Source organism: Leucoraja erinacea, chromosome 6, assembly GCF_028641065.1.
Source record: "Leucoraja erinacea ecotype New England chromosome 6, Leri_hhj_1, whole genome shotgun sequence".
In the NCBI taxonomy this organism is placed as follows: domain Eukaryota; kingdom Metazoa; phylum Chordata; class Chondrichthyes; order Rajiformes; family Rajidae; genus Leucoraja; species Leucoraja erinaceus.
In genome coordinates this window covers 41,219,333-41,245,296 of record NC_073382.1, presented here as the reverse complement: position 1 = coordinate 41,245,296, position 25,964 = coordinate 41,219,333, and the positions used below count along the sequence as shown (strand labels likewise).

Here is a 25,964-nt window from a genome sequence, read left to right as displayed (position 1 = left end):
GAGGCCACATTGGGAACACCAAAAGCAGTAGATCAGGTTTGGGGTACCTCTGTTTCACCTGAAAGGACTACTGGGGTCCCTGGATGGAGGGAGGAGTTATATGGACAGGTGGTACATTTGCTGCAGTTGCACAGTAATGTGCCTGGGAGGGTGGGGTGGTCTGTGTGGATGAGTAAACCAAGGAGTTGCGGAGGGAGCGGTCTTTGCAGAAGGCAGAGAAAGGTGGGGATGGGGAAAATACGACTGGGAAAACTTTGGAGGTGGCAGTAATGTTGGAAAATAATGTGTTGGAGTGGGGTGAAAGGTGGGGTGAAAGGTGAGAATTAGGAGAACTCTATCCTTGTTCTGTCTGGAGAGGGAGGGGGGAGGAGCAGAATTACAGGACACAGAGATGTAGCTGATGGATCCATCAATGGCAGTAGGGAGGGGAAACCATGTTTACTAAAGAAATATAACATTTCAAATCCAAGACGTGTTGCACAAGGTACATAGATACACAGACAATAGGTCCAGGAGTAGGTCATTCAGCTCTTCGAGCCAGTACCACCATTCAATGTGATCATGGCAGATTATCCACAATCAGTACCATGTTCCTGCTTTCTACCCATATCTCTTGATTCTGCTAGCCCCTAGAGCTCTATCTCTTTTGAATGCATCCAGTGAATCGTCCTCCACTGCCTTCTGAGGCAGAGAATTCCACAAAATCACAACTCTCTGGGTGAATACGTTTTCCTCATCTCAGTTTTAAATGGCCTCCCCCTAATTCTTAAACTGTGGCCCCTGGTTCTGGACTCCCCCAACATCGGGAACATGTTCCCTGCATTTAGCCTGTCCCATTCCTTAATAATTTTATGTGTTGCTATCCGATGTGCCCCAATATAAAGGCATTCCAGAAGTGGTCAGTCAAACTTCCAAAGTGATGCAAAATGAACCAGAGATTGTGTAATTGCATTGCACTCCAGAAAGAATAAAAGTTTTGAATTGCATTAATGAAAAAAAACAATATTGTGCAATTGAATTTCCATCCACATGTATGAACACTTCATTCCCATTTAAGGGCCTGTTCCACTGACGTGACCTTTCGGTCTGAACGAAATTATGTTGCCTGCAGTCATACACAGAATCAATAATAACAAAACATACAATAAACACAAAGTAAACAAATTAAACATCCACCACAGTGAGTTCACCAAGCACATCCTCACTGTGATGGAGGCAAAGTCTTAGTCTCCGTCTCTTCCCTCCTTGTTTTCCCTCTGCGCTGAGGAGATCGATCCAGGCTGAAGATGCCGCTCCCCAGACCAGCGGACCTCCGTGGTGATGTCGCCGCCGCCGAAAGCCGGAACGCCGTCTCCGCTCCGAAACGGCCTGCCACAGCCTCAGCTCCGGGCCGCCGCCCCCGCTCCAGGCCGCTGCCCCAGCTCCGGGTCCTGCAGTCTCCGTTCCAGGTCCCGCCGCCCCAGCTCCGGGTCCCGCAGTCTCCGTTCCGGGCCGCCGCCCAGCTCCGGGTCCCGTAGTCGCCGTTCCAGGTCTCGCAGTCTCCGCTCCAGGCCGCCACCCCAGCTCCGGGCAGCCGCCCCAGCTCCAGGCCGCTGCCCCAGCTCTGGGTCCCGCAGTCGCCGTTCCAGGTCCCGCAGTCGCCGTTCCAGGTCCCGCAGTCTCTGCTCCGGGCAGCTGCCCCAGCTCCAGGCTGCAGCCCCAGCTCCGGGTCCCGCAGTCTCAGCTCCGAGCCCCGCTGCATCAGCTCCAGGCAGCCGCTGAAAGCCAGAACGCCGCACCAGCAAGTCGGGCCACCGCTGCCTTACCCCGAAGATAGCCAGCCTCTCGTTGGTAAGTCCTGGCTGGCTCTGCCTCCGGAGCCTCGGGGTCGGTCGCAGGTTGGAGACCGCCAGCTCCGCCATTAGGCCTCAGCGCAGACGGAGGCAAAGAAGGGGGATACTACACGAAAAAGTCGCATTCCCCCGAAGGAAGAGACAGAGAACATGTTTCACCCCCTCTAACACAACCCAACAAACTAAAACTTAACCAAAACAAGACAAAAAAAAACAACAGAAAAAAGTAAAGACAGACGGACTGCAGGCGAGCCGCAGCTGTTAACAGCGCCGCCACTTCCATGCTGCGAGTTTGAATCAAGGGCAAACTCTTATAAACTCTCAGATTAGGTCGCCGCAGTGGGACAGCCCCTCCCCCTTTAAAAAAAAAACTCCACTTCATTAAAGATAACATTTTGTTTACTGCCTGATACCTCATCTGAGTGACTTATTTGTGTATCGTCGTGTTGAAATAAGACCAAAGAGACAAGGTAAAAAATTATGGTTCTTTGCCTCACTCAGGAACTTTGATCCTCTTCTGCACCCCCCCCCCCCCCCCCCCCCCCCCCCCCCCCCCCCCCCCATACGCTGATCCTATCCGCCACCCTCAGAATTATTCTTTCCGGTTTAGTTGGACATCTACATCTATATGTAAATAGATATATACACATACATGCACACATAAAAAGTGAAACATTGCTGTTGCTTATATGTTTATATATGGTGGCTGAGACAGCTGTGTTTAATTTATATTGGGCATGGATCTATAATAAAGCACATAAGTGAAATATTGAACACAACTAATTTAAGAGCTGTAAGATCAGCAAATTCTGCCACTAAATGTTGGACTGAATATAGTTACTGTGTTTAAGCAAAACAAAATCTTCTGGTTACATAAAATATTTTGCAGACATATTCAAGAAATACAAAAGATGCAAAAATGTCATAATTTATAATTTATAATTTCATAATAATAAGTTTCAAAAGAGATTAAACTATCTTCACATTTCACATTAAAGACAATGACAATGACAAGCCTCTGGATGAGAATATTTGAATGGAAGGAAAATTTATATTTTTGATATTGTTTTGATTTTATAAACCATGAAGGAAACATGAAAAGCAAAATATTATTGTTTGCTGTTTTACTTGAATTTGACAATAATTATAGATGTCCGAACCATGACATTTAAATATAGTGTTAATTCCATAGTTTTGTATTGCAGATCAGATTGTGTAGAATATTTAGCTTATCCATGACATTGTTTCCTGAGAAAAAGGCTATTTTCCGAAAATGACAATCTATTCATCCAGTATTCTAATTGGCAGTCAAGGTCTGGCCTTGATAAACATGAATAATGCAAGCCCTCTTAATCATGTCCAGCGGCCTTCGTCTGAAATTATTATATACAAACACAAATATCGAACAGTTGGCATGTTGGCCTTTATAACAAGAGGAATCGAATAAAGGAGCACAGAGGTCCTTTCACAGTTGTACAGAGCCCTAGTGAGACTACACCTGGAGTATTGTGTGCAGTTTTGGTCCCCTAATTTGAGGAAGGACAATCTTGCTATTGAGGGAGTGCAGCGTAGATTTACATGGTTAATTCCCAGAATGGCGGGACTGTCATATGCTGAGAGAATGGAGCAGCTGGGCTTGTACACTCTGGAATTTAGAAGGATGAGAGGGTATCCCATTGAAACATATAAGATTGTTAAGGGCTTGGACACGCTAGAGGCAGGAAACATGTTCCCGATGTTGGGGGAGTCCAGAACCAGGGGCCACAGTTTAAGAATAAGGAGTAAGCCATTTAGAACTGAGACGAGGAAACACTTTTTCTCACAGAGAGTGGTGAGTCTGTGGAATTCACTGCCCAGAGGGCAGTGGAGGCGGGTTCTCTGGATGCTTTCAAGAGAGAGCTAGATAGGGCTCTTAAAAATAGCGGAGTCATGGGGATATGGGGAGAAAGCAGGAACGAGGTACTGATTGGGGATGATCAGCCATGATCACATTGAATGGCGGTTTGCTCACAAATATTAGTGAGCAAACAGAAGAATAAGAAACACTATGCAATACTACCAACTAAAAAGTCCCAAATTGTACATGACTGTCAGCATGTTGCATGCCAGTTTGATTGGACAATATGCAAACGTAAACCTCTGGGAATATTAAAGAAAGTAGCACTATATTGTTAACCAGTTGCTTTCTTTGCATTTAACTTCAAAAAATAATTTGATGATTCCAAATAGTCTGACATCCAAATATGTTTCAGCATTTCCCAAGGGAACAGGATGTGCAGCATAGACTTTGTACACATGGGCTACTATCACACATACAATGTAGATGTCCAACAGCTGCAATGACAGCTCTATTCATGTCTTGCTTCAATTAGTCTCAACAGGGATTCAGAAACACACTAAGATTTGCAGTCCTTAAACTGCTTTCTCAGGTAGTTCAGTGTCATTTAAATGCATTAAAATTTAATTTGTAAACATTATATCCATTACATTATTGTTCAACATTCTGCCATTAAGCAGATTGTCTCCTCCTGTCCTCGTGTTTCTCCCAATTGTGTAGCATTTTTAAATTTGATTAATGTACTGGATTTATGACGGCAAGTAACCCAATTCCAAGGACATGGAGGTTTGTAGGTTAATTGGCCTCTGTAAATGTTCCTCATGTTTAACGATTAGATGAGAAAGTGGGATAACATAGAACTAGTGTGAATGTGTGATCAATGGTCGTTGTGGACGGTTGGCTAAAGGGCCTGTTTCCATGCTGTATCTCTAAAACTAATCAGCAAGCAGCCATGATCTGGTAATCAGGATTGCTTCAACCAATATCTAATTGAGACTATAATCAAAGCTCAATGAGGATTTAGATTTATTGGTGAAGACTAGAAGCAAGTAGAAGTGGAAGAGAGGAAATGACATTGGGAAAAAAACTAAAGTTTTATTAAAAATTTAACGGAATGAAAACAAGAACAAACTATTTACTTACATAATCACTATCATAGAAATACCTTGGGGAAGAATGAAAAGAGAAAGACTTCGACTGAATCTGACTGCATTTTGCTGTCTGAAGAAGGGTCTCGACCAGAAACATCATCTATTCCTATTCTCCAGAGATGCTGCCTGACCCACTGAGTTACTCTAGCATTTTATGTATATCTTCGGTATAAACCAGATCTGCAGTTCCTTCCAATACATTTTGTGGTACACCAATGTGACAGTCTTGGCTCATTTCAGCTCCACCTGACCTGAAATGCCTGATCATAAAAAGCTGTCCATTTTATCTACAGAGAGAATTCACCTCTATCATATTGTTGGCAATCCACATACTACCACAAGTCAATGCCAAGCTGACATGAACAAATTACATTTGATCCTCAACTCTCCTAAGTCAGCAAACACCGATGCCCCATTCATCATCTCCAGTTACTTCAATCAAGCCAACTTCTGGAATGTCAAACACCTTTAGCATGTCTCCTGCCCCTTGCAGGGTGTTAACACTGCTACGCCATCATCAAGTATACCTATAGCTCCAATCCTTGCCCTTATTTTGACCTGTTTGATTATCTGTTGGTGCTGCTCTTGCCAGCTTAGAGACACAGGCTAAAATGCAACGACCAACTAAAAGAGTAAATCATCAGTGGTTTGAGATAGTTGATGGTTTACTTCAGGACTGTCTTGAGTCAGAGGACAGAAATACATTCAAGTCCATTTCACCCAGCCTGAGTGAGTATACCTCAGTCATCAGTGGTTTCATTAAGAAATGTGATGACGACTTTGTTCCAACAAAGCCAATTAGGGGCTATCCTAACTAGACCTTGGATGAACAGGGAGACTAACTATGTGCTAACGTCCATAATAAAGGTTTTCAAGAAGGATGATTCCGCTCTGCAGCCAAATATGAAATCAACAAGACCATCAGGGATACCAAGGGAATCTTCCAAAAAAAGCTGGAGGCTCCATTTAATAAGGAAACCATCATTGTAGAAAAATAAAGTGACCTTCCATGATGCGTTCCATCATGGAAATATCATCAAGGATGATGTCCCCTGCCTATTCCCTATTCTCTCTAATATCTTCTGAGACAAGATACATGAACTTAAAATCTCTGACATCTATACTTAAGAATAACTTCATTCCCACTTCTATCTGACTCCAAAACTAATCACCTTTCACACCCCATTCCTTCGTTATGAAATTCTTATTTGCTGCAGCACAATAGAATATGTGAATATGTAAACATTGTATATAACGGGGAAAAAAAGAAAAAGTTCAATAAATAACAAATATAGTGCAAATAACAAATAATAATATAGTCTTTTGCAGTTCAGAGCTCATAGCTTATTTGTTGTGTTTAATAGCTTGATGGCTGTGGGGAAGGAGCTGTTCCTGTTAAGAAACCAGAGATACATGGTTGTGAAGCTCAGCGGACATTTAACATTACCAGACAGTTATCCTTGGTTCTGAAAACCACTGCTTACGTTTTTTCCCCCCAATGAGCCTATGAAATTCACGGGTCAACACCGGCTACAAAACTACGAGAACCTACGAGAACTTTCAACCTCCTGGCAACCCACTAGTACCTCCTGGCGACCGACCTACGGCACGAGAATTCTCGCTACTCTCTGTGGCGGCTTCATTCAAGTCACCACTAATTTTTCAACATGTTGAAAAATTCGTAGTGACCATAATGAGGCCGCAATTAGTCCCCAGAATGCGGGAACTCCTCACGATCATGAAGGCGACTCCCTGGCAACCACCCTCGAACATGTGGCGACTGCATAGTCTCCTGCAGTCACCTAAAAAGTTGCCTAAGTGGGACAGGCCCATATGGCTTGAATTTAGCAGACTTCTAGATTTAAAGGTTGATGCGTCAATTAACATTTTGACCAAAGCTGAATGAATATCTTTGTACAACAGGATTGTTATAATTTATAGATAGCTATTTCAATACTGTGTAACACCATGGTTTGTCTTCACAAAGAAGGAAACTGATGAAGAATAAGTAATATTCTGATGAAGTAATAGATGTATATTGTGCTGTTTAAGAAAGAGCTGCAGATGCTGGAAAAATCGAAGGTAGACAAAAACCCTGGAGAAACTCAGCGGGTGAGGCAGCATCTATGGAGCAAAGGAATAGGTGACGTTTCGGGTCGAGACCCTTCTTCAGAAATCTGATGACTTATTTCTAAGTAAAGAAACGGCTTAGTTTAGAAACACTTTCCTCAAAATGTTAAATATATTGAGGGACAGAAATTGGAAATGCATCAACCCAATAATCAGAAAATGGACAGTGGGAAAAAGTCTCTCTAAAAGTGTGATTTCACCACCTCCACTTTACTTATTCAGCACAACCAATTTACACCAGGGAGGTAATGACAATGGGAAATGGATTCTTTACAAAAAACACCTCTGCCAGTGAAATGTGAGTAGTTTTCTGGACTGCTGTCCTTCTTCCAGTAACTAAATAACTTTGTCAATTTAATTTATAAGCAAGTCCTACTTCCTGTAAAAAAAACATCCTGGCTTTCTCTGCGTGAACCTTATCACATTTGGACATTTTCAATTATTTTGACAACTGGGACATAAAAGCTGTAAGGCATCAAATTGTTACTGTGGTGCTATATATTAGCAATTGCATTCTTGTAGATGGTGAGAAGCATGCACAACTAAAAGCCCTATCTTTCATTCATGAAATAGGAACACATTTAAGTTTTTCACAGTACTAAACTAAAACAAACTTTTTGTATTTATTATATTTATACTAAATCACAGGACACTAATCAGCAGGGGTTCAGATAACAAAACATCTTGGATATGCCCCATTTAACAATTAGTATTTAATTCCTAGTTTGACCTGCTGAGTGAATGGAAGGCAAGGAAATGATTGCATACAGGATAGCAGTGAATACGGAAGAAACAAGGAACTGCAGATGCTGGTTTACAAATAAAGATACATAATGCTGGAGTAACTTGTGGGTCAGGCAGCATCTCTAGAGAACATGGCAGGCGACATTTTGGATCAGGACCCTTCTTCAGTCTCAGAAGAAAGGACCCGAGCTGAAATGTCACCTATCCATGTTCTCCAGAGGTGCTGCCTGACCCATTGTTACTCCAGCGCTGTGAGTCTTTCTCAGCAGTGAACATTGAAGGTTTCAATGAAAATGACCATGTTTTAGGCAAGCACATTGAAGGAGAAGCAGTCCATAGGGCTTACTTGTGAATTTCAGTACATTTAATACAGAAGAATCAATCAATCAATGAGACAAAATAAAAAGATGCATTAGGGATCTTACTTTTACCATGACATTTACACCATTATAGGGACTTTGTTAAAATAAGGAAGGCAGCAACACGAAGTGAAGATTCACCGCCGCATATTTTATTCAGACAGGGTTGGAAATAATTCTTATTAGCAATGCTTGCATCCCAAGAGCAAACATCTACAAATATGGTTAGCCATTTGGAACATACAACTATGCAGCATGTAAACAGGCCCTTTGATCCTACTTGTCTCTGCCAACTAAGTTGGCCTTCCACACGTCCCATCTGCCTTAATTTGGCCCGTATTCCCTTAGAACCCTTCCTGCCCAAATCTTTGTCCAAGTATCCTTTGAAATTGCGTCCACGTCCATAGCTTCCACTGGCAGCTCATTCCAGATGTGTACTCCCCTCCGTGAGAAAAAGTTGCGACTAAGGTTCCTCTTAAATTGCTCCCCTCTCACAACCCTATGGCCTCTGGTTTTAGAATTTTCTACCCTGGGAAAAAGACTGTGTTCATTTTATCCATGCTACTCATTATTTTGTATCCTTCAATAAGATCACTCTTCAGCCTTCTACATTCCAAGAAAGAACTCTCAGCCTATCCAATCCCTCCCTATATCTCAAGCTCGGCAAGGCCATGGAATATCCTGATGAATCTATTCTGCACCCTTTGCAACTTAATGACATACTTCCTATACCTGGATGACTAGAATTGCACACAGTCCAAGTGTAATCTCACCAATGACTTGATGTCCCAACTTTATTTAATACCCTTCCCAAAGAAGGCATGTACTTTCAAGGTAAATGAAAAAGCCCTGTTGTGAAACAGTGTTGTGGAACAGAGAGATCTAGGAGTACCTGGACATAATCCCAGAAAGTATCAAATACCCTTTTCAACTGATTTGCCATTTTCTCAGAATATGTCCTGGTACTCCGAGGTCTCCCTGTTTCACAACACCCTGTTTCACGACAGGGCTCTACCATTTACCACACAAGTACTGGCCTGGTTTGACATACCAAAGTGCAACATCTCACATTTGGCGGAATTAAAATTCCATTTGACTTTACTTGGCCAAACTTCCCATCTGATCCAGATACTGTTGTAAATTTAGATATCCTTCCCCACTGTTTAACCTACGACTAATGTTGGTGTAATATGCAAATTTACTATGTGTAGAAAAGAACTGCAGATGCTGGTTTAAATCAAAGATAGACACAAAATGCTGGAGTAACTCAGCGGGACAGACAGCATTTGTGTCCATCTGCAAATTTACTAACAAGGTTAACATTAAATGTGACCCAAATCATTAATGTAAATAACAAACAGCAGTGGACCCAGCACAGATCCTGTGGCACACCACTAGTTCTGGGTCCCCAAACAGAAAACCAAACTTAGCGATGTTACAAAACTTACCTTCAGCGGCGCTGCAGTTCTGCCACAGGCCATGTGCGCGACTTTGGCGTCTTTGAGGGGGGGGGGGGGGGCGGGATTAAAATGCCGTTTTCTCCAGACTGTCGGAGGCAGATTTTCACGCTATATTTCAAGCTCTATTTTGTTTTTAAATCGCGACAATTTTCCTGCCCAAATCTTTGGATTAAAATAAAAAGTGACTTCAAACGCCCTCAACGCCTACAACGTGACGGATCTCAAGTACGGGACAAAACACGGTGTAAGTCGTTTATTTTACATATAAACTTGCTTCTTGGGATGACTTTTATCAATCCTCTATAAGCGAAAATGTGATTTGGGCCCCATACGAACCGGCAGTGTTTTTCCTGCCGATATGGTGTTCAAATTCACCGCAAATGCAACGTTCCAATCGATCACTTTCCAGAAGCAAGATGATTAAAATGCCCGTTTTTTTTAGATAAGCCAATATTGTCTATATTTTGCGTTATTCTCTCTCTCCTTGATCATTATTTTTTAAACTAAATATTCACAACAGTTCAAGTCACATGTATTGTGCAAAAAACAATAATTTGATTATATTTTGGGTGGATGTTTCTCGATTAATTTATGGGAATTAAACATTAAATTCCTTCCATCTGGGATATAAATTCATGACAGTGAGATTTAAAAATCATGTTATATTGTGAATCCTTGTGTGAATGGGATTAGTTTGTTATTTGGATACTTAGGCTATTAAAAAAAAAAAATCATTTTCTTAAGAAATTGAATCTACAGGACATTGTTAATGGGAAAGTAGTGGGCAGAAAGCCATGTCATGTGTGGTTTGAAGAGCAAAAATGTGTAGTTTACAATGCCAAAATTAAAAAGTTGAGGAAAAACAAGGTGTACAGAGTTGCTTATTGGTTACAATCTGAGGAGTATGATGATGCTATTGATTATGATATGCCAATGTACCAGTTAGCAACTGATCTTCTCCATAAAGACCTGGTCTATTGCTAGAAATTGTAATTTATTTACCTATCTGTTACGGACTTGCAGCATATTATACAATAATATTAAAGTTCTGATCTTGAGAATATCACATTTTTGAATTTTCAAGGCAGTCTGGGTGTTTATTACTATTTCCGTCACAACGGTCAATTTTGTAATTAGCTATAATTAGGTAATTAACTAATTATATGCTTTAATTTCAGGTCATCCAAGTAAGATGTTTCATATTTGTTTCAGAATGCTTCAATCTATAATAACTGCAAATTTCATTCAGTTCTCTTAATTTTTAAGAAAGTTATGGGCTTTTGATAAGAGTATCAAGAGTATATTTAATTGTCATTTGGACCCCTGGAGGTCCAAATGAAATGCCGTTTCTGCAGCCATACATTACACACAAATAGACCCCAGACACAACATAATTACATTTTACATAAACATCCATCACATTGCTGTGATGGAAGGCCAAATAAACTTATCTCTCCACGGCACTCTCTCCCCCCCGATGTCAGAGTCAAAGTCAAAGCCCCCGGCTGGCGATGGCGATTGTCCAGCGGCCATTAAAGCCACGCCGGGTGGTGCGAGGTCGCACACCGGGTCTTGATGTTGGAGCCCCCGGTGTGCGCTCGCAAAGTCCCGCGGCCATTCCAGCCGCGCGGGGCAGTGGTGCTAGGCCCCGCTCCAGGAGCTCTTCGACCCCGCAACTCGGGCGGGAGAAGTCGGCGTTGCAGGAGCCCCGAAAAGCGGTCTCCCTCCAGGGAGCAGCCTCCGACTCTCCAGTAGCAGCAGCAGCGGCAGCGGCAGCGCTCCTCCACCCGCTCCGGTCTCGGCCAGCTCCGCGACGGTGAGGTGAGTCGGCACCTGAGTCCCCGGCTTCTTCCTGTTGGAGGCCGCTCCTCGTTGCGGCCCCAACGACAGCTGAGACCCGACGAGCAAAGGTCGGGTCTCCAGTGCAGGGAGAGATTCAAAAGTTCCCCCCCCCCCCCACTCCCCACCCCCCCCCCCCCCCCCCCCCACACACACCCCCAACATAAAATAACAAAAACTACATAAAAACACAGACAAAAAAATAATAAAAACGCGGACAGGCTGCAGAGGCCGCTGCTGACCAGAGTCGCGCCGCCTACCGGACTGACCTCGATCACAGCTTTTGTGCTCAATGGAAAAGCAATAGGGAACAAGATGCTAATCTACGAGTATGAAAATGGCCATAACTTTTTTAATACTGAAGATATAAAAGTGAATTAGGTGTGAAATAAAACTTATTTTTATGATTTATCTGATAAGATAAATTGCAGACTTGATTTTTTAAATCTCAAAATTTTGTAACATTGCTACCAAACTTCCGCAATTACACTTTGGACTCTTTCCACCAACTTGAATCCAAATAACTACCTCACTTTGGATATCACCTAATATCCTTCCAGATTAGCCTACAATGTGGGACCTCATCATAGGCCGTACTGCCCTGCTCTCATCAATTCACTTGGTTCTGGGTGGTACTAAGCTTCTTGATTATTGCTCGAGCTACATGTGCCAGGCAAGTGAAGAGTCTTTCTTCACACTCCTGACATTTCTGATAGAAAAGCTTTGAAGAATCAAGTCAAAGTACTTGTGCAACTGGTCCAAATTAATTTCAGATCAATGGTAATCCCCCAGTATAGTGGAGAACTGAGCAATGGAAATATTACTGAATGTCAAGAGTGAGTGATTAGACTATTCTAGCAGGGTTGTAGTCTAGCACTTGCGTGGGAAATTTTACTTACAACTTTAAGAGTCAATGACTCCTTGCAACAAGGCCGAGACATTCCTTAAGAAAGTGCGAATGACATTGAACACTGAACAATCATTACCAAAAACTTTCTGACCATTTCAACAGGCCACGTACAACCCTTATATTAGCAAAACTAAAATGTTTACCTTATTACCAACCAAGAAAAGGGATTTTGTCATACTGATATTCACACTTCCCAGTTTTTCAAGTATTCTACAAATTAAGTAAGGTATTATTGCCATTTCACAGGAAAATCTTCAAGAAGTTTGCACAGAATCTCCATTTACAGTTCGTTTAAAGTATATATAAAGTGGAAAAATATATAGGTATGCTTATTAGTGTATTTGAATTTACTTTTATCAATTTCCCGGAGGTTGTGAAATTAGATGCCACAATCTCTGCGCTCATTGATACTAGGAGAAATCACAATTATCACCTTGCAGAAATATAAAGTGGCATAGTGGCAACACGGTAGAGTTGCTCCAGTACTTTATGTCTTTCTTCAATTATCATTTTGTTTGACTAAATTGTCAGAAAACCTAAATGACAATTTTAAACAGGGCATCCTCTGTTCAATTTACAATTTGCAAAGGATTATTTGCATTATAAAGTTTCCCCCCAGTCCTTCTCATCTTGTTTTTGCAATTAATATTATTAAACTAATATTCAAAAGATTGAACATAATTTCTGTAACATTGCATCTATCATTTAAAATAACTTTAAGAGGTATTAACTAGCTTATAAATGGCAAAATTATCAACTAAATATTTCCATAAAACAGACATTCACATTAACATTCACTATTCTGTATTATGGTACCATTATATCCAAAAATATTTAATGTTAGCAGTGGAAGTAATCTTTGTACAATAATATTTTCGATCAACAATAATCATCAAAATATTAAGACTTCTGATATTTGGAACAACATCATTCTCTGCATATCACATCTATTTACTTCTAAAACTCTGATCTTGGATATGTGTGGGTGTGTGAGTGTGGGTGTGTATAATCATACTGCTCGAAAAAACGACGCTCTAACGGTAACATTTCAGAGATTTATCTAACGGTAGAGATTTAACCTGTGAAGTCAAAAATTGTCTTATTTGAAAAAGTCATGCATTATTTCTCCAGTTATTAAACAAAATGTTCAAAAATGTCAAATCTTAGAAATTCGGCTGGCTTTGGCTGATGAGGTGATGACGTCACAATGGCTGCATTTTGTGTTCACGCGCTGCGAGTGACGTCGCCTGCTCACAGCCCGCTTGCTTTTCACAGCCCGCTCCCTCGCCCAGCTCCCCCCCCCCTCCCCCCCCCTTCTCTCCCCCCTCCCCCTCTCCCCCCCCCTCAGATCTCCTCCCTCCCCCCTCTCTCCCCCCCCTCCTCTACTACCCTCTACTCTCTCCCCCCCCCTCCCTCCCTCTTCCCCCTCCCCTCCCCCCTCTATCCCATTATCTCTCCCCCCTGGCTCTCCCCCCCCCCTCTCTCTCCCCCCCCTTCCCCCAGTCTCTCCCCCCTCTTCTCTCTCTCTCCCTTCCCTCTGCCCCATCTGCCCCCCTCCCTTTCCCCCCCCCCCCATCTCCCCCACTCCACCCCTTCCCCCCTCTCCTCACCCTCCTCCCACTCCAATGTGAGTAAGGGGTGGTTGGTGTGTGTGTGACAGTGCAGGCCGCCCACCTCACCCCCCCCCCCACAACCGCGCGTTGAGGGGACGTGGCCCAATGGGTTGGTCTAGTACCTATTAAACATCTGATCTTGGCTGTGTGTGTGTTTGTTTGTGGAAAATCACATCTTCTCGAAAAAATGACGCACTAAAGGTTAAATGTTTACATATTCCGGTATAGATTTTACCACTGGAGTCCAAAATCGCATTAGCTGAAAAAATTCATGCTTTATTTCTCCAGTTATTAATGAAAATGTTCACAAATCTGAAAAGACTTTGAAAAAACAGCCCGCTATCTTCTTGCTCACGCTGCAAGTGATGACCCCTCCCCCCCCCGTACTCAGGCCCTGCCTGGAGCCAGACTCCTGTGGGGGGCTACGGGTCGGGGACAGGTGCATTGGGGGGAGCCTGCAGCAGGGAGCCGGGAGCCGCTAGCTGGGAGCAAGGGAATATTGCATTCGGGAACCAGCCCTCCCCTGTGACGACGCCCCCCCCACCCCTCAAACTCTACCCCCTCACCCCTCAAACCCTACCTCCCTCCCTCTCTGCCCCCCCCCCCCCCCCCCCCCCTCCCCCCTCTGCCCCCCACACCTCCCGTGGGGGCTATAAGTAGGGGACAGCTGCGTTGGGGGAGTACTTGGTCTAGTTCACTATAAATCTGTTCTGGTTTGAAATTATTTCCCATAAACTGACACAGTAGCTCAGTTGCCAGCTACACAATAGGGCCTCCTTCTGGCCCAGCAGCAGATTAGCCAATGACTTTTTAACCACATTCTCAAGATATTAAAAAAATTCATGCCCCCTAAAACTGGAAAATTGTGAACTACATTATTTTATATAGGTATTCTATACAATGCTGTTATTTAGGGGGTCATTTCTGAAAATCCTTTTCAATTCTCTCCATCTTCCCAATTTTACATTATAAATTCTAGATTGCCACAGGATTTATATTGATAATGTTACAGAATTATTAAATTATAATATTTTTACAAGACAACCTTCATTGTACATTATGTTTTATTTCAATACATGAAATAGATACACTATCAAACTTAATATATTTTAATAGATGGAATTTGAATTAATGCAACTTTAGAGAAAACAACTGTTGGAAAAATAATGTATACAAGACTCCAGGTAAACAAAAGGGTGACCCAAATTAAGGTGAAATATTAGTAAAAATATTCTTATTTTTTATTGTCTGCAAATATACAATTTTTTGTCTTTATTATACTAAGATATATGCTGTTAGCAAACTTCTCGCATTTCTCCATATTTTAACAATGAATGTATTACTACTGGAATTTGAGCATTTTCTAATTTTTGGCTTAAATTCTGGAATTAATAATTAATTAGTCCAGAGATCTGCTAATTAGTGTTTGTAATTTGATTTATGTTTGCCAAGTTTAGCTAGAAATATTGAAAATAATTGTTTTGCATGATATCTAGCCAAATCATAGAATGTACAAGTACAGTCATCTTATGTACAAGTGCAACATGTAGTGCAAAAAGAGAAAAATAGTGCATGTACAGTCCATGTACAGTGCAGAATATAGGTATATTGTTATAACTGCAGAGAAATTTCAGACAAAGGGCTGCAACAGGGTAGATTGGGAGAGCAAGAATACAAGAGGTCTGCTGAAGAGTGATAAACAGCAGATAAGATGCTGTTCCTGAATCTGGTGGTGTGTAGTTTCAGGTTTTTGTATCTTCTGCCCGTTTGGAGAGGAGAGGAGAGAGGCTGACTGGAATGTGAGTGTTTTTGATTATGTCATTATCTGTAGATTTTAACAATTCTATCTCAGCCGATGCAGACCACATGATGATTCGATTAAAAAAAATTCATTTACATTGAAATAGTTCTCAATAAAACTCAAAACAGGGTCATGAGAGACTGCAAGTGCTGGAGTCCTGAACAAAGAAAAAACTGCTGGGGGAAATAGCCAGAACCTATGGAGGGAAATGAACAGACCAACAATAGAATCAACCATTCCTTAGCTGGATCCACCCATCACTCCCCAGCTCTTGCCCTACATCCTCTTTCGATCTATCTTCCAGTTTTAAAGATGGAACCCGGCCCAGAAAGTTGTCGATCCATTTCTCTCCACTAATGCTGCCTGACCTGCTAAGTTACTCCAGTACTACTGTACAAAGGTTGTGAATGAGTCAGTTTGTTTTGAAGTAAACTGCCTCTTTCACAACCTTTCCGTACAATATTTTTTACATGTTTCTCATAGGCATAGTTTGTGAATACAAATGAAACCAATGTTTAATATGTTTGATTTTTAATAACCAGTTCTCTATTTTTACAATATCCACTGACCAATGAAGACCAGCATGTACAAATTATAATACCTTTCTAGAAAATACAAATTCAATAAAATTGTTGGAAATCATTTTAACATAAAAAGGAAATTCTGGGTCTTAAAAGTTTTTTTAAAAGGGAAAATCTTTCTAAATGTTTTATTCAGCTGAAGAGACAAAGTTCCCATTGATGCTCCTTACTGATTTTGCTACCATGAGCAACATTACAATAGATGATTATAAATCAAAAAATTAATGGCCTCAAACTGCTGTTGCCATTTTTTAAAATGTTTAAGACTGCACTGACATCATTGACAGAAACGTTGTGTAGATTGATTATTCGCCTGAGGGGGTGGGGGCTATAGAAATAATGACAGTGGGTTCTAACAGACAGTTCAGGAGAGGTGCAAAAAAACCTGCAAAACATATACTGTCTGTTTCTAATCTCTACAATTTGCTGATTGATTTTAAGTGTCTCATCTACTTCATGCAAAAGGCATCTCATCCTCAGTCTCTCCATTATTTTCAGAAACTTGTTCTGTTTACATTTTAATTGACCATTAAACTCACCACATAAAATCAAGGCTCATAATTAATAGTGTAAGCTTCCTTTTAATAATGTGACCATTGCCAATACAATGCTAATCAATCTCTGTGGCCAAAATATCGTAAATTGATTGAAGTGTGAAATGTTAATTTTTTCAGAGTTTTTCTTGTTTCAGTTCTATTTCATGTTTCTTTCCCCTCTAAAGGGCCGGTACCAAGAGCATGCGTATGGAGTTGTGCGGAGCTGGTCCCGACATCGCGTGGGGCTCCGAAAAACTGACACTGTCCAAAATTCCGCGCGGCAACGGCCTGCCGGCCCGCAGCCGCATTGAGGCTGTACGCACCGCCACGACAGGCGTGAGCAGCGTCTCGACGGCGTACGCAGCATCTTGACGGCGTACATCACGCGCGAACTCCCCGCAGACTTCGCTTGAACTTCACGTCAACTTATACGGGATCACTCGACCTCCGCGCGGCCCCCGCTTCCGGTTTGGTCGCGCTCGCCGCATGCAGTCCCATGCTGGTGGACAGGCCCTGTACGGGGATCACTCGACCTCCGCGCAGCCCCCGCTTCCGGTTTGTTCGCGCTTGCGGCATGCAGCCGCATGCTCGTGGGACAGGCCATTTACTCTTTTGGGAATCTGAGTTTGATACAGAACCATTCAGTTGTACATCATTGGTTAAAAGGAGAGTTTGCCTTGTACACCATTGGTTTGCCATGGACCCAGTTGCCCTGCTGTCCTTTCTGTGGCATTATTAGCTCATAATACAAGGCGGCTTTGCGGATAGAGGGTGCAAGTAAATGTTTCACCAATCATCCAAGGAAAGAAAATGGAAGCAGACATATTAATCTGTTCTACCTTCAGTGACGCAACCTATCAGAAAACATGATAAAAATGTTGGGTGCTATAAAACAGTTCATGCTGAAATCTCTTGCAGGTTTTGGTGGCTATGGGATGTTGGACCCCAATATATAGTATCTCCCTTGATGCACCCCCCCCCCCCCCCCCCCTCCCTATGATGCCCATGCAGAAATTGAACTAGGGTCCACTCAGTAAAAAATACTGTTGTCACAGTACTGTTATAATTTTATAATTGGTTGGTCTTCAGAATATGTTAATCTTTTGATTTTTGTTTTGCTGGATTAAACTATTCAGAAACAAATCTGATCCATAGAATGCACAGGAAATGCCAGAATAGATTCACCAATCGAGTGTTCCAAAAACGCCTGAACATTTTATTTTCCTCTTGAACATTGGTGTCATCAAATAAAAATTCCGCAGATCCCCAGGATCTGAAGAAGGGTCTAGATCCGAAGAGTCACCTATTCCTTTGCTGCAGAGAGGCTGCCTGCCACACGGAATTAGTTCAGCATTTTGTGTCTATCCGCAGATCCTATCCAGAGTCAAGAGAGTCCAGAGTGTTTTATTGTCATACGTCCCGGACGGGACAATGAAATTCTAACTTGCTGCAGAACAACAGAATATGTGAATATGTAAACATTGTATATATCGGGGGAAAAAAGAAAAAGTTCAATAAATAACAAATATAGTGGAAATAACAAATAATAATATAGTCTTTTGAAGTTCAGAGCTCATAGCTTATTTGTTGTGTTTAATAGCCTGATGGCTGTGGGGAAGAAGCTGTTCCTGAACCTGGACATTAATCTTCAGGCTCCTGTACCTTCTTCCTGATGGCAGTGGTGAGATAAATGTGTGGCCAGGATGGTGTGGGTCCTTGATCATTTTGGCTGCCTTTTTGAGGCAGCGACTACGATAGATGCCTTCGACGGTGGGGAGGTCAAAGCCAGTGATGGACTGGGCAGTGGTCACAACTTTTGTCGTCTTTTTCGCTCCTGAACGTGCAAGTTGCTGAACCAGGCCACGATGCAAACAGTCAGAATGCTCTCTACCGTGCACCTGTAGAAGTTTAGGAGAATCCTCTTCGACATGCTGAATCTCCGTAATCCTCTTAGGAAGTAGAGTCGCTGATGTGCCTTCTTTACAATTGCATCGTTGTGCTGGATTCAGGAAAAATCTTCTGATATATGCATGCCAAGGAATTTGAAGTTATTGACAATCTCCACAATCGTCCCCTTGATATAAACAGGATATAAACAGGTCCTTCCCCTACTAAAGTCCACAATCAGTTCCTTGGTCTTACTGTTGAGACCCAGGTTGTTGTGCTGGCACCATTTGGTCAGTCGGTCGATCTCACTTCTAAACTCTGACTCGTCCCAATCTGTGATTTGGCCAACCACAGTGGTGTCATCGGCGAACTTGATGTTGGCATTCGCCCTATGACCGGCTACGCAGTCATGAATATGGAGTGAGTAAAGCACGGGGCTGAGCACGCAGCCTTGAGGTGCTCCCGTACTAATTGTTACTGAAGATGAATTGGTTCCTCCAATTCGAACAGACTGTGGTCTGTGGATGAGGAAGTCGAGGATCCAATTGCAGAGGGATGCACAGAGGCCCAGTTCCGTGAGCTTCGTAATTTTTTGTTATCAAAAATGTATTCAATTATTAAAAAATAATATTTACACTACAATAAAACAAGCCAGAATCCACCACCATAATACAATACAAACATATATCCATAATAAACTACTATACAACTATGTTACAATCCTTATTGACGATACATTCAACACCCTGCGGAGCCCAGCGGTCCCGGAACTCCCTCAGCGTGCCCATTGGTAACCAACTTGGAAGGGATGATGGTATTAAACGGCAAGCCATAGTCTATAAACAACAACTTGACGTAGGTGTTTTTATTGTCCAAGTGGTCCAGTGCGGAGTGGAAAGCCAGTGAAATCGCATCTACCGTTGACCCGTTGTGGTGGTATGCGAACTGTAGTTGGTCGAGGTTCTTGTCGAGGTAGGAGTTGATGTGCACCATAACCAACCTCTCAAAGCACTTCACTAACAGACGTTAGTGCCACTGGTCGATAGTCATTGAGGCACGTCACCTTACTCTTCTTGGGCACTGGTATAATTGATGCCCTTTTAAAGCAGGTGGGATCCTCAGACCTCAGAAGTGAGAGGTTGAAAATATCTATAATAACTCCAGACAGTTGGTCCTCACAGGTTTTTAGAACGCGGCCGGTTATACCATCAGGCTCCAAGCAGTCCTGGAGATGTTCCTCCCCAACCCCTTCCCCTCCCCACCTTCCTCCCCCCCCCCCTCCCACCTTCCTCCCCTCCCCCTCCCCCCCCCCCTCCCCCTTCCTCCTCCTTCCCCCGCTCGACTAGCTCTGTACAGTTCCATTAATTAAATACTTATAATTAAAACATGATAACTGCTCAGTTCTCTATTTACCACCAGGAAACAGCCACTTAACGCAAATAATTTACGCAGCCTGGATTAGCATGGGGAATCATGATGTTTAAGACACTCCAGTGATACTTCTGACCTATATTTTATCTGCCACTTTCATCATACAGATTGAAGGTCAAATTGTGTTTTCGGTAAAAATCTTGTGAACAGGTTTATGAATGTTACCTGTAATGAACCAGAAAAGGAATCTATTAAAGTCCTAAGAAGTGTGGACATTTTTTCATCAAATGGACATTTATAGGTAAGATGTATTTCTTAACGATGATTCCAAAGATACAGTAGATGATTGTCTGTTAATTGGAAGCATGTGCCTCTCCTTTTGATACATAATTGTGCATAATGCAGCTAACATTGTCATCATATGTGCAGTCACTAATCAAATTAAACTGGTGTATAAAAGGTACAAACAATATGACCTTTGTTTATTGAACAGTGAAAAAAGAAACAAAGGCAGATCAAATAAAAAGATGTAAATTAAATGCTGATGTGACTGATCTTTCACTTTTGGCCTCCCAAGCCCTTTTCCAGGTTCAATCCACATGCTCAAGCATCGCTGAATGTTATCTCGATGATCGCAGCATCTCTGATCAGTCCATAGCTGTGGAGAAACTCCAGACACAGAACTCAGAGGATTGGAGATGGCCACGCACATTGGAGATTACTGCTTCTCCTTTCATGTTTTCCCTCACCTTGCAAGATTTTCTGCAGCTGGTTTGTGGCTGCCAAGGAAAGGAGTTCTTTAAAAATCTTGCACTTAGTTGATGTTCTGCAAGAGCTTTGCAATATGTTCCTGACAGGAAATGCACAGATCCAACTTTCATGCACGAATCAGTGTGAAAAATGCCTTTGTATTGTTAGTACGTTTCTGTTCAATTTTTCTTGTCAAAGTGGCTATCAGCACATTCAGCACGCTAAAAAATGGTGAACTCCAATATCTACACACAAGCCCAAACCAAAATTAGGAACATTTGACATTACTCACTACAACTATAAAAATCAAGAGCAGATCAGACAAGGTGAATGCACAAATTATTTTTCGAAGGGTAGGGGGATCAAAAACTAAAGAACATAGGTTTAAGTTGAGAGGGGAAAGATTTAATAAGAACCGGTGGGCAACATTTTCACATGAGAATGGTGAGTATATGGAGCAAGCTGTCATAGGAACTCGTTTTATGCAGGTGCAATAACAACTTTTAAAATACATTTGAACAGGTATATGGATATGAAATGGTTAATGTGATATGGGCCAATTGCACGCAAATGGGACCAGTTGGATAGGGCATCTAAGCCAGCATTGATGAATTGGGCTGTGGGGTCTGTTTCCTTGTTGTATGTTTACGTTTAAGTTTTCTGTATTTCCTTTATTTTAATATAATAAAATGAACTTATATTGCCTGTATTGCATGCAAACATGTATATAAAACAAGCATTGCTTAGATTTTCACAAATACTGTCCAAAAGGTCCAAGCACCAAAAAGCAAATGCAATAGCAAAAAGAGGTGTTGTGGACCCTCAAGCCTCCTCTACCTGTCAGTAAGATCATAGCTGATCTGATCTTTGACAGAAACACTTTCCTGCCTGATCCCCATAAACCTCAATCACCCTTGACTATAAACAATAATTATTCCACCTACAACAGTTGGATATAATTTGTTTTCTGAGCTCATATTTGGAAAGCTATCAACATGATGAATAAACATCTTCAGTGCCAACATTTTAATAGTCTGAGTACATGGTGAATGAAACCGATGGAAAGGGAAAGCAGCTTCACAACCATTAAGATTATTCTGCCTCTGGAAATATGAATGGCACAGATCCACAGACGTTCTAAGAAAATGTAACAACATTGCATTTTCACGAGATTCTACTAAAACTATTACAAATAAATTCTGATCAAAATTAGAAAATAAGCCTGGGAAGTAAAAAATAAATAAACCTTAAGAGTACGACTTAATTTATGCAATATATTTAGAAGGCAATTGAGAAATTTATTGTATGATACTTGTGTTTGTTGTTCAATGACTAAAGTTAAAAACACAAATAGTTTTCTATATAAAAAAATTATTGATCAAAATGTAAGGCATTCTGGTTTGATTTATATTATTTAACTTCTGTTGCAATGCTCATTAAATGAGATAATTTACTTCCCTTCCAAATCCAGCTCTAATCGTAGAAGCATCGCTTCTAATTTAAGCCAGACTTATGTTAAACCTTTGAACTGTAATCAGGTTTAAATAAGAGAGGAAATTCAATTCTCAACAAGTGTAAATACAAATTTCCTGCTTTGCATTTGTGTATTAAGCATGTTGGATGCAAGTTCAGACTCCTCAGAGACAACCAACAAACATCGTTTCTGCATATGCGCATATGAATTTCACTGTGACAATTATGTATTTATATGCTAAGCCTCTGACCATTGGACAAAATTGCATATTTAGTACTTTGTTGTAACTACTACTGTTTTTTACTGGACAATGAAGATCGGAGGGGGGGGGGATATTTGCTCTCGGAGAATGTTACCTTTGGTACTTTCTGATCAGCTCATAATGGGTCTATCGGCACATTATGTGTCCCAAACTACAACATAAAAATATGTGCATTGTTCAATCTTTGTGTGTAATAATATCCCGAGGACCTTTTCAATAAAACTAATTCCAGTTAATCACTAAGTAGCAAGGTTGTATGCATTTTGAAGTATTAGATTACAGCAGCGATGCCCTCCAGTAATGGCAAAAAAAAAAGCTCTTTATTACATATGCTCAGCTTTGGTTTTGAGATTTAATAGCATATTAAAGGGTGATTCCTTTCCTTGATCTAATAAATTGAAAAATAAAAGTTGTTGACTGGGAAGTGCTTTTTTTTAACCACGCCGTGATCTGGAAAAGCATTCCTACCGCTGTAAAAATGTATTGTTTTTTTTCCCATGTTGTAATTCAGATTTAAACGAGTCTTTTCAGTTAACTTGGATCATTCGAACCTTCGGGACCCCAGGTAGTGAAAGCGGATGTCTTACACCTCCTGCATTATTCAACAATGATTAACCTCGGCTAAACACTGAACAAAGCTCCAACTTGAAATGCACCTTAAGAAGCAGTCTGGACCATTCCGAGTGCGCAAATTGGCCGCGCTCTCGTGGAGCTACTGTTGAGGTTTAAAGTGTCCTTACCCGAGATCTCTTGGTAGGGGATGTTACTGAGGCTGAATCCCTTCGCACCGTACGCTTGTCTCACCTCAGAACAGGTTCGACCCTTCGCATCAGCCACAACCGAATCATAAAGCACAGTCAAGCTGAAAAGCCCCGCCACAACAGCAATAATCCAGGACATGGTGTGTGCAGATTAATCTTGAAAATCCACTTTTTTTTTTTCCCAGCCCAAACCCTGACGAACTCCCTGGTAAAGTCCAAACAGTTCCGAGAGACGAAGGCGATTTCTCCAGGCAGCGCTCGCTGATCTCCACTATATGCCCCCCGGCCGTTGGTTACGGTGTTTGTGCATGTATATATTGTCTGAGAACGGTTTGCTTAGAAAAAAAAGGCAAGAAGTCCTCTATATCTCCTCGACCGATATAGTCTGGATAATGCAGAACTGCGACCAGAGGCCACCCTCATGGATCCTGTGTGTGCATGAAATCCCAATGTGTGCTCGGTCTGTGAAGTTCACTCGGACAGGCTGAGACTAAGACCTCAGAGTAATAGAGAGATCCCGGAATAAAAACCCCTCCGTCTCTGGATGTTCTCAGACCAAAGGAGCATGGTGCAAGGCAAAGCCCGGACTGGATCATCGTGTGTGATTCGCCGGGGAAGGAAATGAGAAGCACGTCAAATCCCTAATCATTTCTTCTATACACGATGTATTCCTGTCAGGTAAATCTGGCCCGCGTCAATATTTCCCTGCAAACAGTTTCGCTTGCTATCTGGATTTAAAGTTACATTTACGAACCACATATTTAAAGGGGACGGCGGATGAACTGGTAGCAAGTGAGTAAACGTAGTTCATGGAACTGCTAAAGACCTGCTGCGCTATTTAATGCATGACTGCCCAGCAGCAGCGGCCTGTGAACACAGAGCTGTTCTCTCCACCCCACCCCCACTCCAGAACTGCTGTGGAAGATAATTACAATGTTTATTTTAAAATGTCACCCATTTCTCAAAAGTAAACTGGTAGTGGTTTAGTGCCTTTCCACATCTCATTTCACATGTAATGAATGTGTTTGAAGTGCAAAATCTACTGCTGTGCAGGCACAGTCAGCAGTCACTTTGCCTATTGCAGGATCCTACTAAAAGCATTTGGATGAATGATTGGTGTTAGCTTAGAAAAGCTACCACATCAGAGGGGTGTGTCCTTTTACATCTGCTTTGGAATCTTTTTAAATCTTTTGGACTATCAGCAAGAATAGCTCTTCCAAAACTGCGACTAAAATTATTGAATGCATGAATAAGTTGAATGAATGAATAACTGCGTGGACATTATTCAATTATAACCTTTGACTTATTGTCTCAGAATTGAGACTGTGACCAAAGGAGTCTTGTTGACACGAGTGAGGATTAGGCAAACGGGATGGGATAAAAAAAAAACGAGGGAGAGAAGGGGGAGGAGAGGATAAGACGATGTGGGAAAATGTGAGGCAGAGGAATGTGGATGTTAAAAGGGTTAGGTGTGACAATGTTTTGAAGTGAAGAAAAAGCACTTGATGCAAAGAAAGGGAAGTGAATGGTACAGTAGGGAGGATAAATGGAAGGTACAGAGGGAAATGTGCTGTGGGGGAAATTAAGAGATGGGGACGATGAAATAGAGATGGTGGAGGTGAGGAGGAATAAGGATGAAGTAAGGCAGGTAGAGAGTTGAAAAGGATAGATCATAAGAAGGAAACATGGAAATAGGTTGGATAATAAAGAGGAGAGGAGGGAAGCAAGAGATGGGGGAGATCATAAAGGCAGGAGAGAAAAACAAGAATGAAGGGGGGGGGGGGGCTGGGAATTGCTGCCCTCATCCAGGGCCATGTAACAGACAGCAAAACCAGCCTCAGTCCAAGTTTTCAAGCAAAGGGGCTCATTGTCATGGAGATTTTAAATTCTCCATGCATATGCCTCTCTCTGTTTATCTCTCATCTGTATTCTGCATTCTCCTTCTGTTTCCCTTTCTCTTTTTCAGTTCCTTTTCCCACTTTCTCTCTTCCTTTTCTCATTTCATCACTCTTGACTGCCTCTGCTTATTCCTGCTTCCTCTTCCTTAGTGGTCAACCGTGGAAATTGTGGAAGAGTTGGTCATGTTGGGGAGCTAACACAGAGTGGTTCCAACAGGGAGTTCCATGGAGGCCAACATCCGAGGCAATGTAATAAAAAATAACCTTTTACTATTTTCTTTATAACAATTCAGACACAAACGCCGGAGTAACTCAACTAGTCAGGCAGCATCTCTGGAGGGGATGGATATGTGATATTTTAGATCGGGACCCTTCTTCAGACTTTCATTTTCTCCAGAGATGCTGCCTGACCTGCTGCTACTCTAGCATGTTGTGTCTATCGGAGACAATATCTCAGATTCCATTAGGTGTGGAGAAGGTACAGACTGACATTTTATTCTGTAAACTCCAATAATTCCATTAACTTGCTGCTCCTCTCACACCACACACCCAGAGCAACACATCACTCCATGTTACTCTACATTGGGCACATTGTTGACCAGCACCAGTCTGCATAACAGCTCCACTACATGAATGCTCTCCCTGGCTTGCACCACCTCTGCACATGTAGCACCCTTCAGAAATGTACCACACACTGCCACAGTTTCTTTGAAGTTTTTCATGTGACAGCCACAAGATTCCAAAAATAACCTGCAAATTAAAATATGT

At 41.9% G+C, this 25,964-nt stretch overlaps 1 protein-coding gene across 1 annotated transcript in view; it reads right to left on the bottom strand.

Moving 5' to 3' along the window:
• The window catches only part of LOC129698002 (glypican-6-like), a 738,013-nt gene extending 713,891 nt beyond the window's left edge, over positions 1-24,122 (bottom strand). Inside the window, exon 1 of the mRNA XM_055636811.1 lies at positions 23,278-24,122. Coding sequence (XP_055492786.1) covers positions 23,278-23,437 — 160 coding nt within the window. The 5' untranslated portion in view covers positions 23,438-24,122. The remainder of the gene's footprint in view (positions 1-23,277) is intronic.
• Between the last annotated feature and the right edge of the window lie 1,842 nt (positions 24,123-25,964).